This window comes from Procambarus clarkii, chromosome 58 (assembly GCF_040958095.1).
Source record: "Procambarus clarkii isolate CNS0578487 chromosome 58, FALCON_Pclarkii_2.0, whole genome shotgun sequence".
Taxonomy (NCBI): domain Eukaryota; kingdom Metazoa; phylum Arthropoda; class Malacostraca; order Decapoda; family Cambaridae; genus Procambarus; species Procambarus clarkii.
In genome coordinates, this window is record NC_091207.1 from 18,079,022 (window position 1) to 18,095,626 (window position 16,605).

The window sequence follows — 16,605 nt, forward strand, 5'->3', positions numbered from 1 at the left end:
ATACATAACAACCTTGTCATTGATCAATACATAACAACCTTGTCTCTGACCCACACATAATAATCTTGTCTCTGATCAATACATAACAACCTTGCCTCTGATCAATACATAACCTTGTCACTGATCAATACATAACAACCTTGTCTCTGATCAATACATAACAACCTTGCCTCTGATCAATACATAACCTTGTCACTGATCAATACATAACAACCTTGTCTCTGATCAATACATAACAACATTGTCACTGATCAATACATAACCTTGCCTCTGATCAATACATAACAACCTTGTCTCTGATCAATACATAACAACCTTGTCTCTGATCAATACATAACAATCTTGTCTCTGACCCACACATAACAACCTTGTCACTGATCAATACATAACAACCTTGTCACTGACCCACACATAATAACCTTGTCACTGATCAATACATAACAACCTTGTCATTGATCAATACATAACAACCTTGTCACTGACCCACACATAATAACCTTGCCTCTGATCAATACATAACAATCTTGTCTCTGACCCACACACAACAACCTTGTCTCTGATCAATACATAACAATCTTGCCCCTTTGATCCATAGCTACTAATCTTGCCTCTTCGAGTCACACTAATCTTATCTTTGACCCCATACATATGTTGATAAGAAGTGTGGCGTTACTCACTGCAGGTCTACACTCACTCTAGATATATTTCTTGAAACACTTGTATTAGTGTATATTTACGTAATTATACACGATAATACTTTGTATTATATTCACTTGATAACGGCGGTGAGGAGATGACGGATGAGAGACACGGGCTGAGTAACAACGTAGGTGAGGAAATGAATGGATGAGTGACAATGTGAATAATTATGATGGTGAGGAAATGAATGATTGAGAGAGGTAGCGAGGCATTATGGCTGACCAGTGAGGTGTGAGAGCTTACATCATCACACTATGTGGCTAATATTCCTAGCCACCTTCCACTGTAACACTGGCTACACGCCACACTAACTTAAGGTGAGTAAACTGAGTCCTCACTATCACCGGTAATCGCTAACACTGAGTAACACTCATCAGCGCGAGTAAACAGTAACACTTGAGAATAAAGCCTGAGGGTAGGCGTGACTAGCGTGAGTAAGGCATGAGTACGTATGAGTAACGCGCCGTAACACTTTTCACACACTACTCAGCCCCAGGGGCCTCTGAGAACACCTCACTCCGGCCACCATCATTAACTTCGTATTTTTATACCGTCTATTTCCACACTGTAAATATCCAGTTTGGTTCTTACTACTGCTCTTTCTTCGACAGCTCTTTTCACACCGGCACTGTTAATTGGTAACTGGTCCTTAGAGTTCTCGTGGTAGTGTCAGAGTGTGTGAGAGGTGGGAGAGGTGCGAGAGGTGTGAGGGTTCACGGAGAGCATCACGTACTTGGAACGCTTTCTCTCTCTCTCTCTCCCCTCTCCTCTCTACCTTCCTGTCACCAGCGGCGCACTTCCCACAGTGAGAGGCTGCCGAGGCGGGCGTGTGAGGGCACACACGCGCCACACTCATTCACTCACACGCCCCATACACGCACGCACGCATGCACACACACACGCACGTACGCATGCACATACACATAAACGCACGCGCTCACGGGCACGCACACACACGCACGCACTCACGCACGCACGCACGCACACACACACACACATTATATGACAAAGAGTGCTGGGAAGACGGGACACCACGAGCGTAGCTCTCATCCTGTAACTACACTTAGGTAATTACACTTAGGTAATTACACACACACACACACACACACACACACACACACACACACACACACATATGTGTGTTTGTGTGTATCGGCCCGAAAGTCAACCCCCGCAAGTACACCTAGGTGACCCCCCCCACACACACACACACGCACCTAATTGTCACAATTAGGTGACAATTAGGGGAGTACGCGCGCGCGCACACGCACACACACACACACACACACACACACACACACACACACACACACACACACACACACACACACACACACACAAACACACAAACACACAAACACACAAACACACAAACACACACAAACACACTCACAGTCACAAAGTCATACCCAACGTCCCTCACCAGGTCCTCATAGAGCACTTGTGAGTGGCTTGTACAGAGTGAGAAATGACGAGGCGAACTGAGCGTGTGAAAGTCAGAACAACTAGCACCACCGAGGTGACTCTTGCACAACACCTATTGCTAAGCTGGAGAGAATACGCTAAAGCCGAGTTTACCTCACTAGAGATATGTTGCAACATGTTCCTACAGTACAGGCACGCCCCACTTCCCAACATCCATGCATACTGTCTCCGCCAAATTCATCTTAACTACCTCTCACTATGTCCCTCTTGTCTGACTTCTCAAGGCCACCAAATAATGACTAAACAATACGCTCCATACAAGAACATGTTATTTGTGCTAGCAATAACAATGTCCCTCTCTCTTGGACGACACCACTCGAGTTTGGCGCTAATTGGTCTCATTATTGTGGTGTTATGATACATGTGACACGTACATTGTGTGTGTGTCATGTGAGCTGCACTCTTCTACGTTATCTCAGATATCATAGATTACTGCCCTTTTTGAAACGCACTTGTACAGTGTTGGTTTAATAAAACACACTCTTATATTGTTGGTGTTTATCATACAAACTCATAGATTGTTGTTTATAATACATACTCATAGATTGTTGGTGTTCATGATACACAATCATACATTGTTGGTGTTTATAATACACACACTCATACATTGTTGGTGTTTATAATACACACACTCATACATTGTTGGTGTTTATAATACACACACTCATACATTGTTGGTGTTTATGAGACAAGCTCATAGATTGTTGGTGTTTATAATACACACTCATACATTGTTGTTTATAATACACACTCATACATTGTTGGTGTTTATGAGACAAGCTCATACATTGTTGGTGTTTATAACACACACTCATACATTGATGTTTATAATACACTCATAGATTGTTGGTGTTTATAATACACACTCATACATTGTTGATGTTTATAATACACACTCATACATTGTTGGTGTTTATGAGACAAGCTCATACATTGTTGGTGTTTATAACACACACTCATACATTGATGTTTATAATACACTCATAGATTGTTGGTGTTTATAATACACACTCATACATTGTTGATGTTTATAATACACACTCACAGATTGTTGGTGTTTATGATACGAACTCATAGATTATTGTTTATAATACACACTTGTATATTGTTGGTGTTTATGATACCCATTCATAGATTGTTGGTACTAATGATACACACTAGTAGGTTGTTGGTGTTTATAATACACACTAACAGTCTCTGTGACGTAATTGTAAGACGCTTGCTTGCCTGGCGTTCCGTGAGCGCTTTGTCCTGGGTTCGTATCCTGGCCGGGGAGGATTTACTGGGCGCAAATCCTTAACTGTAGCCTCTGTTTAACGCAACAGTAAAATGGGTATTTGGTTGCAAAAACGATTCTTCGTGTGGGTCATATTCCAGGGACCTTAGGATTAAGGACTTGCCCGAAACGCTACATGTACTAGTAACTGTACAAGAATGTAAGAACCCTTGTATATATAAATAAATAAAGAAACAACTTGTAGATTGTTGGAATTTATAACACAGAAAACTAAAAAGTAGAAGAAAGAGGTGATATGATCACCACTTACAAAATACTAACAGGAATTAACGTAATTGACAGAGGAATTCCTAAAACCCGCAACTTCACAAACAAGACGACACAGATTCAGCTAAGGAAACAAAGGTGCCCCAAAACATATTAGACAGTTTTCTTTTGCAAAGAGTGGTAGACAGTTGGAACAAGTTAAGTGAGAAGGTGGTGGAGGCCAAAACTGTCAGAAGTTTCAAAGCGTTATACGACGATGAGTACTGGGAAGACGGGACACCACGAGCGTAGCTCTCATCCTGTAACGACACTTAGGTAGTTACACACTTAGGTAATTACTTGTTGATTGTTGGTGCGTAAAATACACACTTGTAGATTATTGGTGTTTATAATACACACTAGTAGATTGTTGCTGTTTATAATATGCATTTGTAGATTGTTGTTTATAATACACACTTGTAGATTGTTGCTGTTTATGATATGCACTCATAGATCGTAAGTGTTTATGATATGCACTCATAGATCGTAAGTGTTTATGATATGCACTTATAGTGTTTATGCTTATGATACTCACTCATTCTTTGCTGATGTTTATGACACTCATATTGTTTTTTATGATACACACTCATAGATTGTTGGTGTTTATGATACGTACAGTACTTATAGATTGTTGGTGTCTATGATACACATTAGTAGATTGTTGGTGTTTATTATTTGTGTGGTGTATTTGTAGATTATGTGTGTCTATGATACATGCTGGTAGATTACTGGTGTTGTGCTGGTAGTTTACTGGTGTTTATGAACTGAAGATAATACATGCTGCTTATCAGCCTACTGCATGTAACTAGTCCACTTGCTAATTGAATTGTTTACCTTACACACTGAGACGAGTTTCTGGCTTCATCAGACGTTTTTGAAATCCATCCTTCGTTATTAGATATATTTAATTAAGGGAGATGTTATATGTACTCGTCTTAACATATCTCCCTCGGAAGCAACACAGTCTCAAACAACTTACAAAATAATACAATACAGTAAAATCATTAGGTTTTAAAGATAATTGAATAAAAATCTTACTGAATATTAATATTAAATATTTACTATTTGAATCATAAATTAAAACACTGTAAAATGTAATCTAGTGAATTGAAATTTCAAAACAATGCTGATGTACAATTTCTTATAAATCTCATTGATTTTACTGTGAGAAAAGCTCTCATGTACTCACTCCTCCACTCTTCCTGCGCTGCCGCTCCTCAGTTGTCTCTCCGCGATGACTTCGGAATAGTTCCATCACTTTAGATAGACCCGTTCTGAAAGATAAATAAATATCCATTCACCAGTTAGTACGGCAATTGTATATGTAAGGGTCTCTTCAAATATTTTTAATTTGCTTTTTTTTGAGATCTAAGAAAACAAAAATATTTGACAAAATAAGAAATTATACTAATTAACTCAATGGTTAAAATTGTTCTGCTAAACAAATAAAAATGTTTAAAGTTTACCCGTCATGTCAACACAATATAAAGTGAAGTAATGGTAAAACAACACATATGTAGTATTTACTCACAAAAACACATGACCTAATAAAAGTAACGAACATTGTGCCAATATATAACGAAGGTGATAAAAAAGACTTTCAATTATAAGCCTATCACAAATTTCATTATCAAGTGTACAAATAAATATGTTAGCAAACCAACAATAAAGAGGACAACTGAAGAGTAACAAATTGGTAAGTACAGTAAACAATTTGCTTCAAGATACAGTACCCACAATTTTGGCTACTGTATAAATTCTGTTGAATTTAAAAAACAAGATAATGAAATTATTCAAGAAAAACTCAATTACATTCAACTGAACTTTAAAATAGTCTTTGTTTGAGTTCCTAAGATTAAAAGTGAAATTGGTTGAGAATTTCTAGCCTAAAAAATTAGAACAAATGATAACTTGAAAATTATCAACCTGAGAAAGGTTACTAGTGGGTCCCACAAGGATCATTACTAGGCCCTGATCATCACTAGTGGGTTCCTAAATTGTTAAATCACTAGTGGGTTAACTAAATTGTTAAATTACAAGACTTTTGAGTATTAATTCTGACCCTGTCTTGCATATCAGTAGATTGGTCCTTTCATCTGGCTAAGTGTCCTTTGTGGTATAGATTAATGTATTTAATTGTCAATTCACCCATTGCCCAAGTCAAGTGATATTACCAGAGGATGAGTGAAGCGGTGCTCATCATATGAGTGAGCAACACAGAGTGAGAGCTCCCTCCCAGTCTCCCCCCCCCCCCACCCCCTGCCCTAAGGGGAGCTGGGGTAAGGTAAACAGGTGTTAATGCAAGTGTTAATACCAGGCCACCTGCTCTAAATTAACATCATTGACACCCAGTGTGCTTTCATTCCCTATATAGCCAGTATAAACAACTGTGAAGGTGATCGCAGCAATTAGTGTATAAGTATAAATACAGGTACATCAGTACTAGGAACATCCAGGTACAGAGGTGGAGATACACAGGTGTCACAAGGATGAAAGCGTTATAAAGAAACTGGCAGAAGAACTATCCCTACTGTTGAAATTACTTTTCATAAAATCTCTGGACCATGGGATAGTCCCCTTAGATTGGAAATATGTAAATGTCACCCCTATTTAAAAAAAAAAAAACGAGCTTTGAATTTAATGAAACGCCATTTTATGGGTGAGACCTGGAGGCTCCCCGGAGCTATCTGGGCTGATATGAATGTGTTAGACTCTGGCATCAGTCAAGTGAATGGAGTTCTTAGGCCTACCGGGGACCACAAGCTAGAACCTGGCCCCCCCCCTCAGAGGGGCACGAGGAGCAATGGCCTGTAGAAACCCCAATGTGGTTGGAAGCATTCTATATCTGCCATCGACCGGGTCAGGCATCCAGAAAGGTATGCACCCTAAAACAAACCCTATCTAGTTAAAATTTGCTACTGAAAGCCAAACTGTTGGACAGAACTCCTCAAACTAAAAAAAATGAGCGAATGAGCATGACGTCACAACCGTCACCACGCCGCTGTCTGTGCAGCTCTTTCTTCCCCAGAAGGGGAAGAGGACAAAAAAGCTAACCAAACTCTTGGAATAATCAAGCATACGAAGTAAGACGTATGAAGACGTATACGAAGACTTTAAGGAAAGGAAGGTGATGATTCAATTGTATAAATATCTGGTGTGATCCCATTTGGATTACTATATCCAAGTATGGAGACCCCACCTTTAGAAGGACATAGATGCTCTGGAGAAAGTGCAACACCAGGCAACAAAATTTATTCCAGAGCTAAGTCATCACTCATATCAGGAATGGTTGAGGGCCACAGGGCTAACAACACAGCAAACCTGGTATTACAGAGCAGTCCTCACTGAAATTGTTAAAGCACTGAACAATTTGGTGGATGTCGATCAGGAAAGTTTCTTCAAAAGGTCAAATGTAACAAACAAGGAGCAACGTTTTCAAGTTCGACAAGCCACAATGTAGGACTGAGAACAGGAGATGATTTCTCACCCACAGGGTTATAAACCCATGGAACCAAATACCTGCCGAAGGCGTAAATGCCAAGACTCTGTTGAATTTCAAAATCAAATTGGAGTAGATTATCAAGGCAAACTGGGGGACCTTTGACATGCTACCACCTTCCTGTCTTTGTCGAGGCCACTAGTGTTAGTGGCCCTCAGGTAAATTCATTTAAGGAGTAGTGATATAAATAGTACTGGCTTGGGTATTATATAAATTGTGACACCTGGTGTTATACTGGATTATATGAATAACTTGCCCAAGGATATGAGAAAATACATATATACTGTACTGTATATTCATAGGCAATTCATAATGTTACATAACATGAAAGCCTGTATACATATATTCTGTATACATGTTTTTTTACCTGTTGCTGTCAGGTGCACGGTTTCTTGTCTGCAGACCAGGATGTGGTGCACCCGCATGCCACGTGTGATACACATCGTCACCTGCATGATGATCGACGGGTGTGACGTCACCACTTCTTCGACCACTGCGATTACTGCCACTTGGTGACACTAGTGTATGCTAAAGAAAATAAAATAAAAATTCTTATTATACTAAATCAACAAAAATATACCAGGAAATATTTATGAAAATGATTTTCATTTAATGTTGCCATAAACTCACCCTCCATAATTCAGTAGATATAAAGGTGACAAATGCTGTAAATTATTTTCTTGTTAGGTGACATAAAGAATCATGAAAATTTGATATTATAGTATCCAAAACATTACTACATATTACAGTGTAGCTAATGAGATTGTCGTACATGCGTAGTGATCCCACAGTTCACCAACTGCATACTGTACCGTACAATCTCATTTATCCTTCAGCTTCTGTGCATACCATGTCAAAGTAAAGTGAAAAGTACTGTGAAACTTTTAGTCTCCATAACTGCAGCAGTAGATAAATAGTAGAGCGTAGTAGAGTGGTTCTACTATACAGGACAAGTATATAACCAGTAGAGTAGAATGGTTCTCCTGTACAGTACAAGTATATAAACAGTAGAGTATAGTTGAGTGGTTCTACTGTACAGTACAAGTATATACACAGTAGAGTGGTTCTACTGTACAGTAAAAGTAGATAAAAAGTAGAGTATAGTACAGTGGTTCTCCTGTACAGTACAAGGAGATAAACAGTATAGTAGAGTCCTATTGTACAGTACAAGTAGAAAAACATTAGTGTGGTAGAATTATTCTACTGTACAGTACAAGAAGGAACATAAAACAAGGAAAAAAAAGTTTGACCAGACCACACACTAGAAGGTGAAGGGACGACGACGTTTCGGTCCGTCCTGGACCATTCTCAAGTCGATCAACTTGAGAATGGTCCAGGACGGACCGAAACGTCGTCGTCCCTTCACCTTCTAGTGTGTGGTCTGGTCAAATTACTTTAGCCACGTTATTGTGACTCATCGCCTGCACAAGGAAAAAAAGCCCTCCTCATCTACCGCAGCATATTTTAAGCTGTGTACAACGTGTTGCGGTGAGGGAAGACTGCAGAATACATTAAGTATAAAATAAGGCAAAGCAGCAATAAAGTGTACCACCAAACCTTACATTTATACACACCTAAATAACATGAAGGAGTAAAATAATATACTATAGTACAAATCTTAACGTTATCCACACCTAATGGCAACTTTACTGTCGCAAGGAGCTATTTTGTGATGAACTGTATGAGCAAGGCCAGGTGCCCATTTGGTCTTTGTGGGTCGTATAGTGCACAAGTTTGGTTAATATTATTATGTTGATGCAAAGTGCAGTAGTGAAGGGCAACTGTACCCATTATGACAATACTTAACACTACAGTACCCAGTACTACAATACATGGTACTACAGTACCCAGTATTACAGTACCCAGTACTACAACATTTGGCACTAGAGTATGCAGTACTATAATACTTGGAACTACAGTACCCACTACTACATTACTTGGTAATACAGTACCCAGCACTACAGTGCCCAGTACTACAAAATATGGCACAACAGTACGCAGTACTACATTACTTGGTACTATAGTACCCAGTATGACAATACCTAGCACTACAGTACTGATCACAATAGTACTTAGTACTATATACAGTAGCCAGCACTACACTACTTAACACTACAGTAGCCAGCACTACACTACTTAACACTACAGTAGCCAGCACTACACTACTTAACAATACAGTAGCCAGCACTACACTACTTAACACTACAGTAGCCAGCACTACAGTAGCCAGCACTACACTACTCAACACTACAGTACCCAGCACTATAGTACCGAACAACACAGTAGCCAGCACTACAGTACCCTGTACTATATACAGTAGCCAGCACTTCTGTAGCCAGCACTACAGTAGCCAGCACTACAGTAGCCAGCACTACACTACCCAACACTACAGTACCCAGTGCTATATACAGTAGCCAGCACTACAGTATCCCAGTACTATATACAGTAGCCAGCACTATATACAGTAGCCAGCACTATATACAGTAGCCAGCACTATATACAGTAGCCAGCACTATGGGTACTAAACAGCACCAGGAGAGGTAACAACTCCTAAAGAGAACAATGAAGACTGATGATCTGCCTCAGCAAGAACTACAGTTATCTAACATACACGTTGTCACAGCATAAGGTTACATTTTGAGCCAATAACACTCATGGTTTGTGTCTTAGTAATATACTGATATTAGTTACCCTGGATACATAATGCAACAGCCTCAGCTCAAAGCTACAATCTTAGCAACTGACATGCACATTAGCAAATAAAATGGGCATGGGGCATATTTAAGTAACAAACAATTAGCATTTCAATATGCAGTAATGAGCATAAAGTGATTATTGGGAAGAGATTGCATAGCGGTAAGCATATTAAAAGATGTGAATGTTAAGATTCCACATGCATAGGCAAATTAAAGTTTAACATTAAAGTCTACATCAACACTAGTATATGTTTTATTAATACATAGGATGGAGACCTACAATATTTAACAGTCCAGCAGATGAAGCTAACATGATGCAGTGACCAATGAAGAGGAGTGTCCTCGTGTGTGTACTTACCTAATTGTGGTTGCGGGGGTTGAGCTCTGGCTCTTTGGTCCCGCCTCTCAACTGTTAATCAACTGGTGTACCGATTCCTGAGCCTACTGGTCTCTATCATATCTACATTTGAAACTCTGTATGGAGTCAGCCTCCACCACATCACTGCCTAAAGTATTCCATTTATTAACTACTCTGACACTGAAAAAAATCTTTCTAACGTCTCTATTTCCTAAGGTTAAAACACTGACTTGCTCAAACATCATGTACTTATTTGGACTTTAATTGTGCACAAAAAAATCTCATTTAAATTGGCTTTATTAACTGTTATTATTGAATGATGGTCAATATCACAATTTCAATCAACATTTAAATAAATGTTTTGGTAGGTACTGTAATTAATTCAAATGTTCCTAATAAGATATAATAATCAAATACAACAATCAAAATGCTATACAAACTCATCTGTAAGTAAGCATCACCCAATTAATAAACTATTCAAACTATAATTTTGAAGTACAGTATACTTAAATCACACACAAATACAATTATGTACAACACATATAGAAATGAGCAGATAAATCCATAATTGGTATAATAAATTGTTATACGTAATAAGAACACTATCTGCAGATAGTGAACCCTGACCAATATTCCCTATAGTCTCCACCGCCATCCTACACCATCTGTCTAGCATCCTGCACCATCTATCTAGCATCCTGCACCATCTATCAATCCTGCACCATTTGGAGGTGGACGGGGATCAAACCAACATCGTGAGTAAATCCCAGACGCATGCCTTAACCCATGGACCATGATATGCTAAAGATTATACAACCTGGGATCCACCCAAATCCACTAGGATTTTGGAGGCACTGAACTGGTAGACAACCCAAGTCTTACATATACGTTATTAGTTTGACTTAAATAGGTGAGTACATAACCCTCAGACACACTAGTGTAGATAATAACATTCTCCACCAAATGCTCCCTTCACATACACAATGAAATCACAATAACCTCTTATAATTATTGATGTCTGTAGAATGACCTGGAACTTTATTTTACTACTTGTCAACCGATCTCATTTTTGTTGTTCATCACCTGTAGTATGTAAGATCAAAGTCACTTACACAATTATTCATAATCTTCCTGTTTGTGCTGATAACTGCAACATCTGGACAGAAAATTTAACAGCTTAACACTCTACCATAATACATTATATTCTATAACATTCACCTGGCAATACAATAATTAAAAAAACAGCATTGAATGTAATGAAACGCCATTTTCTGGGCGAGACCCAGAGGCTCCCTGGAGCTAACCGGGCTGATGTGAATGTATTAGAACCTGGCATCAGTCAATGCACATGGCATTCTAGGCCTACCGGGGACCATGAGACAGAACCTGGCCCCCTTAGAGAGGCACAACGAGCAGTAGCCTATAGAAATTTCCGTGTGGTTGTTAGCATTTTATGTCTGCCATCAACCGAGTCAGGCACCCAGAAAAGCAAGCGCCCCAAAACAAACCTCTATTCTGGCTAAAATATTGCTACTGAAACTGAACTAGTGGACAGAACTCCCAAAAGGAAAACGAGTAAATAAGCATGATGTCACCCCGTCACGTGCCGCTGTCTGTGCAATCCCCCCCTCCACGGAAGGGGGAAGGGAGAGCCCCAGGCCCCCACGCCGGCTATCCACACCCCAGATCTGAGGCTGGATGTCAAAACACACGAAAAATCGCCGACCGGAGGGAGGGTTGCCGGGAAGTCTCCAGGTCTCACCCAGGAAATGGCATTTCATTACATTCAACGCTGGTTTTTTAATTATTGTATTGCCAGGTGAATGTTATTCACCTGGCAATTCACCAAGTGAACAGAGCCAGCCACTATGAGAGGTAAAAACCTGCTGCACAGTACCCTGCGTCCCAACCAGTGACAAAACTATCCCCTATCCAGAGGCAAACAGGAGTGCAAGAAACACCCCAGCTGACTCAAGGGTGGTCAATCACCGAGCTGCAAAAGACCTTGCAAAGGTAGACCCCAAGGTGACTTGTGGAAGGTGTCCTCAAGCCCCAAGGGCAGTACTTACAGGGCACCTTGGGAGGGGGACTTTAGGTGCATGCAGCCCGAGTACTTGTGAATTAACTCCTGGCACGCACACCACAAGGCACAGCACTGGAATCACAGAAGCCAGAGGTGCATGACCTTGCCAGTTCACATCAACCAGAGAACTGGGATCTGGGGCTCCCCTTCCCCCTCCCAGGGAGGGGAGGGGAGGGTTGTACAGACAGTGGCGCGGTTATGGGGTGACGTCATGCTCGTTTGCTCGTTTTCCTTTGGGGAGTTCTGTCCACTATTTTCAGCTTTCAGTAGCAATATTTAAACCAGAATAGAGGTTTGTTTTGTGGCGTTTACCTTTCTGGGTGCCTGACCTGGTCGATGGCAGACAGAATGCTTCCATCCACATAGGGGTTTCTATAGGCCATTGCTCCTTGTGCCTCTCTGAGGATGCCAGGTTCTAGCTCGTGGTCCCCGGTAGACCTAGAACTATGTGCATTGACTGATGCCAGGGTCTAATACATTCATATCAGCCCGGTTAGCTCTGGGGAGCCGAAGAGGCTTCCCCCAGAAAACTGTAATAAGAATACAACAAATACATGACAGTTTAATGCAGAATTCTGCACTGTAGTTGAATACAGAGCACCACAGTTTAATATATAGTATTAAACTATATGTTAAAGTGCATGTAACATTAAAGTAGACTGAGATGTGTAGAGGTTTGTGCTGCTTGGTGTATACACACACAGTATACTGTAGTCTTAGACTACGTTCACCACTCAGTTATACTTGCTGCTTCATTACTAAGTTACAGTGGTGCCTTAACAACCCCATTACAGTTAATAGGCCTGAAGTACAATACCAAACAAACAAAATATATCTTAATACAGAATACAGTACAGTACTGTATTATTAACTTCAATACAGCAGCATTGAATTTAGTGGCAGTAATGTTAATTCAATATAGGTACAGCACAATGTTATTCTTTTTAGGCCAGTACAACACAATGTAACAGCATACATTCAAAATTAAGAGTTATAAAATACTGAAACACATTCAAAAGCAAGATGGCCAATAACAAAATACTGTACACTAATAAGTGTGGTTAAGTAATAACACTTCTGTGACAGTAACACACAGCATAACAAAATAATTTGTAGACCGTCACAATGAACTACAGCACACAGATGCACAGTATAGAAATTCCACACTAAATCCTTGCGGAAGGTATATGTAAACATAACAGTCTAATACGTTCTCTCTCCCACAATCTACCCTCGTCGAACCTTTCCTCCCCCTCACTTTTCTTCTCCAAAATGTTTCTTAAATAAACATGTTTCATAATATTACTTAATATACCAGAATGTCACTCAATATTCCACTGCATGTTACACAATAGGAAATCTTGTCACATTCTATACAATACTGTAATGTATTACAAAATCAAATATAATAAACAAAATATAAACATTTTACAGTATGTCAGTTTCAAGTCAAATAACATTATGATTCACAGTGAATATCTTGTAATATAATATAATATCACATAGTATAAGTATCACAAATATGTACTTATATAGCATTAACACAGAGAAGAGTGCAGGATTAATACAGTATTTTATAGCACTACATGATATCCAATAAGCTAAAAGAATAAACCAAGTTTGAACACTGAACAGCTTACTGAAACAAAGTTACTAGAGTACAGCACACTATAGCCACATAAATGAAGTCTTGTGTAATGACCAGCACCAGACAGGCACATAAAGTCTTACTGGTGCTGTATCCCAATAAGCATTTATAAGCCACTGTAAATTACTTCAGGATAATACTTCAGGTGTTTCAAGTGGTTTATAGCTTTCCTTTACCAGTTTTTAAATAATGCCACAACAACTTGACGAGTCACTAGGGGACAATATGCACTAAAACATAGCAATACACAATTAAATCACTGAATTTTTGGTTCAGTACTAACTAAAAAAGTTTGGAGTCATACATGTACTAAATATATGATGCAAAAGTTGTTATTATGTAAGAGTAGGTGCTGGGTTTGAGTATCTTGTTACTGATTTAGAGGACATGACAAACCATAGGTCACATGTGCCCCATCTATATGGGGGTCCAGAAGATGCCAAACGAGGAGTGGATGTCACTTAGAGCTTCTTCAAACCTCAAGCTTATCCATTGAATTTTAAATAGTGGAGAAGAATCTCATTTCTTATGTTGTCATCCCTAGCACCAGGAGAATGGAAACGGTGAGGTGAGAGATTTGCAGATGTCTGAGAGCACACTTGAGCCTTCTATGTGCTATATAAAACCTGGAGCAGAACAGAACAGATGCCCTACAGTATCCTCCTGGTTAGGGCACCACTGGTAGTAGGGAGGATTGGTCAGTCAGAAACAAGGGTGGTGTGCTGTGAGGAATGAATATTCAATTGAGAGGCAAGTGGGGGGCTGTGTCTGACCAACAAGTAAAGGTAGAATCCCTTGTGGAGATCTGCAAAAGTCTTTATTGTAAGAATAGAGGCCAGCTCCATATTCCAGTATGTATGACAGGCCAACTTGATTGAAAGAGCTAGTGGTATGGCCATGATGTTTCACTAGCTGTGCACCATGCCCAGTGCACCATGCCCAGTGCTGCCTCTGTCACCACATTCTAGGAAAGTCCATTATGTCACAGGAACTGTTGAAATGTTATGTTCCACCCTGAGGTCACATGGAACCTCAATAATAATACCTGTAGCTCATCTTGACCCCTAATACCTGTTCTAAGTGCAGTTACAGGATGAGAGTTATGCTCGTGGTGTCCCGTCTTCCAGCAATCTTTGTCATATAATGCTTTGAAACTACTGATGGTTTTGGCCTCTACCACTTTCTCACCTATCATGTTCCAATCGTCTACCACTCTGATTGATGAAAAGCGAATTTTCTTATACAGTACTTCTTCGGTAGCTTTGTTTAGTTAGTTTAAATCTATGACCTCTTGTTCGTGAAGTTTTAGGTCTCAAAAATTCTAATCTATCAATTTTATCGATTCTTGTTAGTGATCATATTACCTCATTTTCTTCTATCTTCTAGTTTTGGCTTATTTAATGTCTCTAACCTCTCCTCGTAGCTCTTGTCTTTCAGTTCCAGGAGCTATTTAGTTGTATGTCTTTGCACCTTTTCCAGTTTGTTGATGTTTCTTAAGATATGGACATCATGCAACTGCTGCATATTCCAACTGTGGTCTAACGAAGGTCGTGAACAATTTCTTTAATATTTCACCATCCATGTATTTAAAAGCAATTCTAAAATTAGAAAGCATAGCATAGGCTCCTCACACGATGTTCTTTATGTGGTCCTCAGCTGATGGTTTTCTATCCAGAACCACCCCTATATCTCTTTCTTTATCAAATTTTTTTATTAAAGATTTTTTATGTAATTTGTAGGTTGTGTGGCCTATGTTCTCCTATTCCAAATTCCATAACATGCATTTATTCACATTAAATTACACTTGCCAAGTGGTGCTCCATACACTTATTTTGTTCAGGTCTTCTTAAAAGACGTGACAATCGTCTAAGTTTCTTATCTTTCTTATTATCTTCGCATCATCAGCAAACATGTTCATATAATTCTGTATTCCATCTGGCAGATCATTAATGTAGACAATTAACATTACCAATGCAAGAACTGAACCCTGTGGTACTCCACTAATGACATTTCTCCAGTCTGATACATTGCCTCTGATTACTGCCCTCATTTTTCTGTCGGAACATTTTTCATCCATGTAAGAAGCCTCCCTGTCACTCCGCCAATGTGTTCTAGTTTCCAGAACAATCTCTTACATTCATGTAGTTCATCTTGAATGTCCTCTATGGGAATGCTCATATCAACTGCTCCAAATTTGATATAACGAGTACTTGACTGTTTCTTTTGTATCAATACTTGATGAAACTAACTGTATAAGCTCTCAGTTTTGTGACTTTTGACAGTTATAATTGCAGCAGAGTCAACAACACTCTGAAACAGAGCTTCAATGCCACACCCTTTCCAAGGATTCACAATATATTTGTTAGACAATGAGCCACCAATACTGAAACCTTCAATGCCCCACTCAAGATTCAAGGATTCATAAAGACACACTGACCTGTTACCAATTTGATGAGAATAAATATTTCCTTGCAGTGTCCTCGTGAGGTGTAGAGGCCCACTTCATGTTCCTGTCCGAGATAGAGTCCTCTGCTTTGTTGTCCAGTGAGCATTTTGTAGGTGATAACATTTGGAGGGGGTCAGTATCCATGAGA

At 39.5% G+C, this 16,605-nt stretch overlaps 1 protein-coding gene across 6 annotated transcripts in view; it reads right to left on the reverse strand.

Moving 5' to 3' along the window:
* Positions 1-16,605, reverse strand: part of LOC123767922 (SNF4/AMP-activated protein kinase gamma subunit) — a 246,500-nt gene that overhangs the window by 111,179 nt on the left and 118,716 nt on the right. For all 6 annotated transcript variants that reach the window (XM_069306620.1, XM_045758053.2, XM_045758052.2 and 3 more), the window contains 2 exons: positions 7,594-7,754; positions 4,917-5,001 (listed from right to left, as the gene is read on the reverse strand). In XM_069306620.1, the coding sequence (XP_069162721.1) occupies positions 4,917-5,001; positions 7,594-7,754 (246 nt within the window). The remainder of the gene's footprint in view (positions 1-4,916; positions 5,002-7,593; positions 7,755-16,605) is intronic.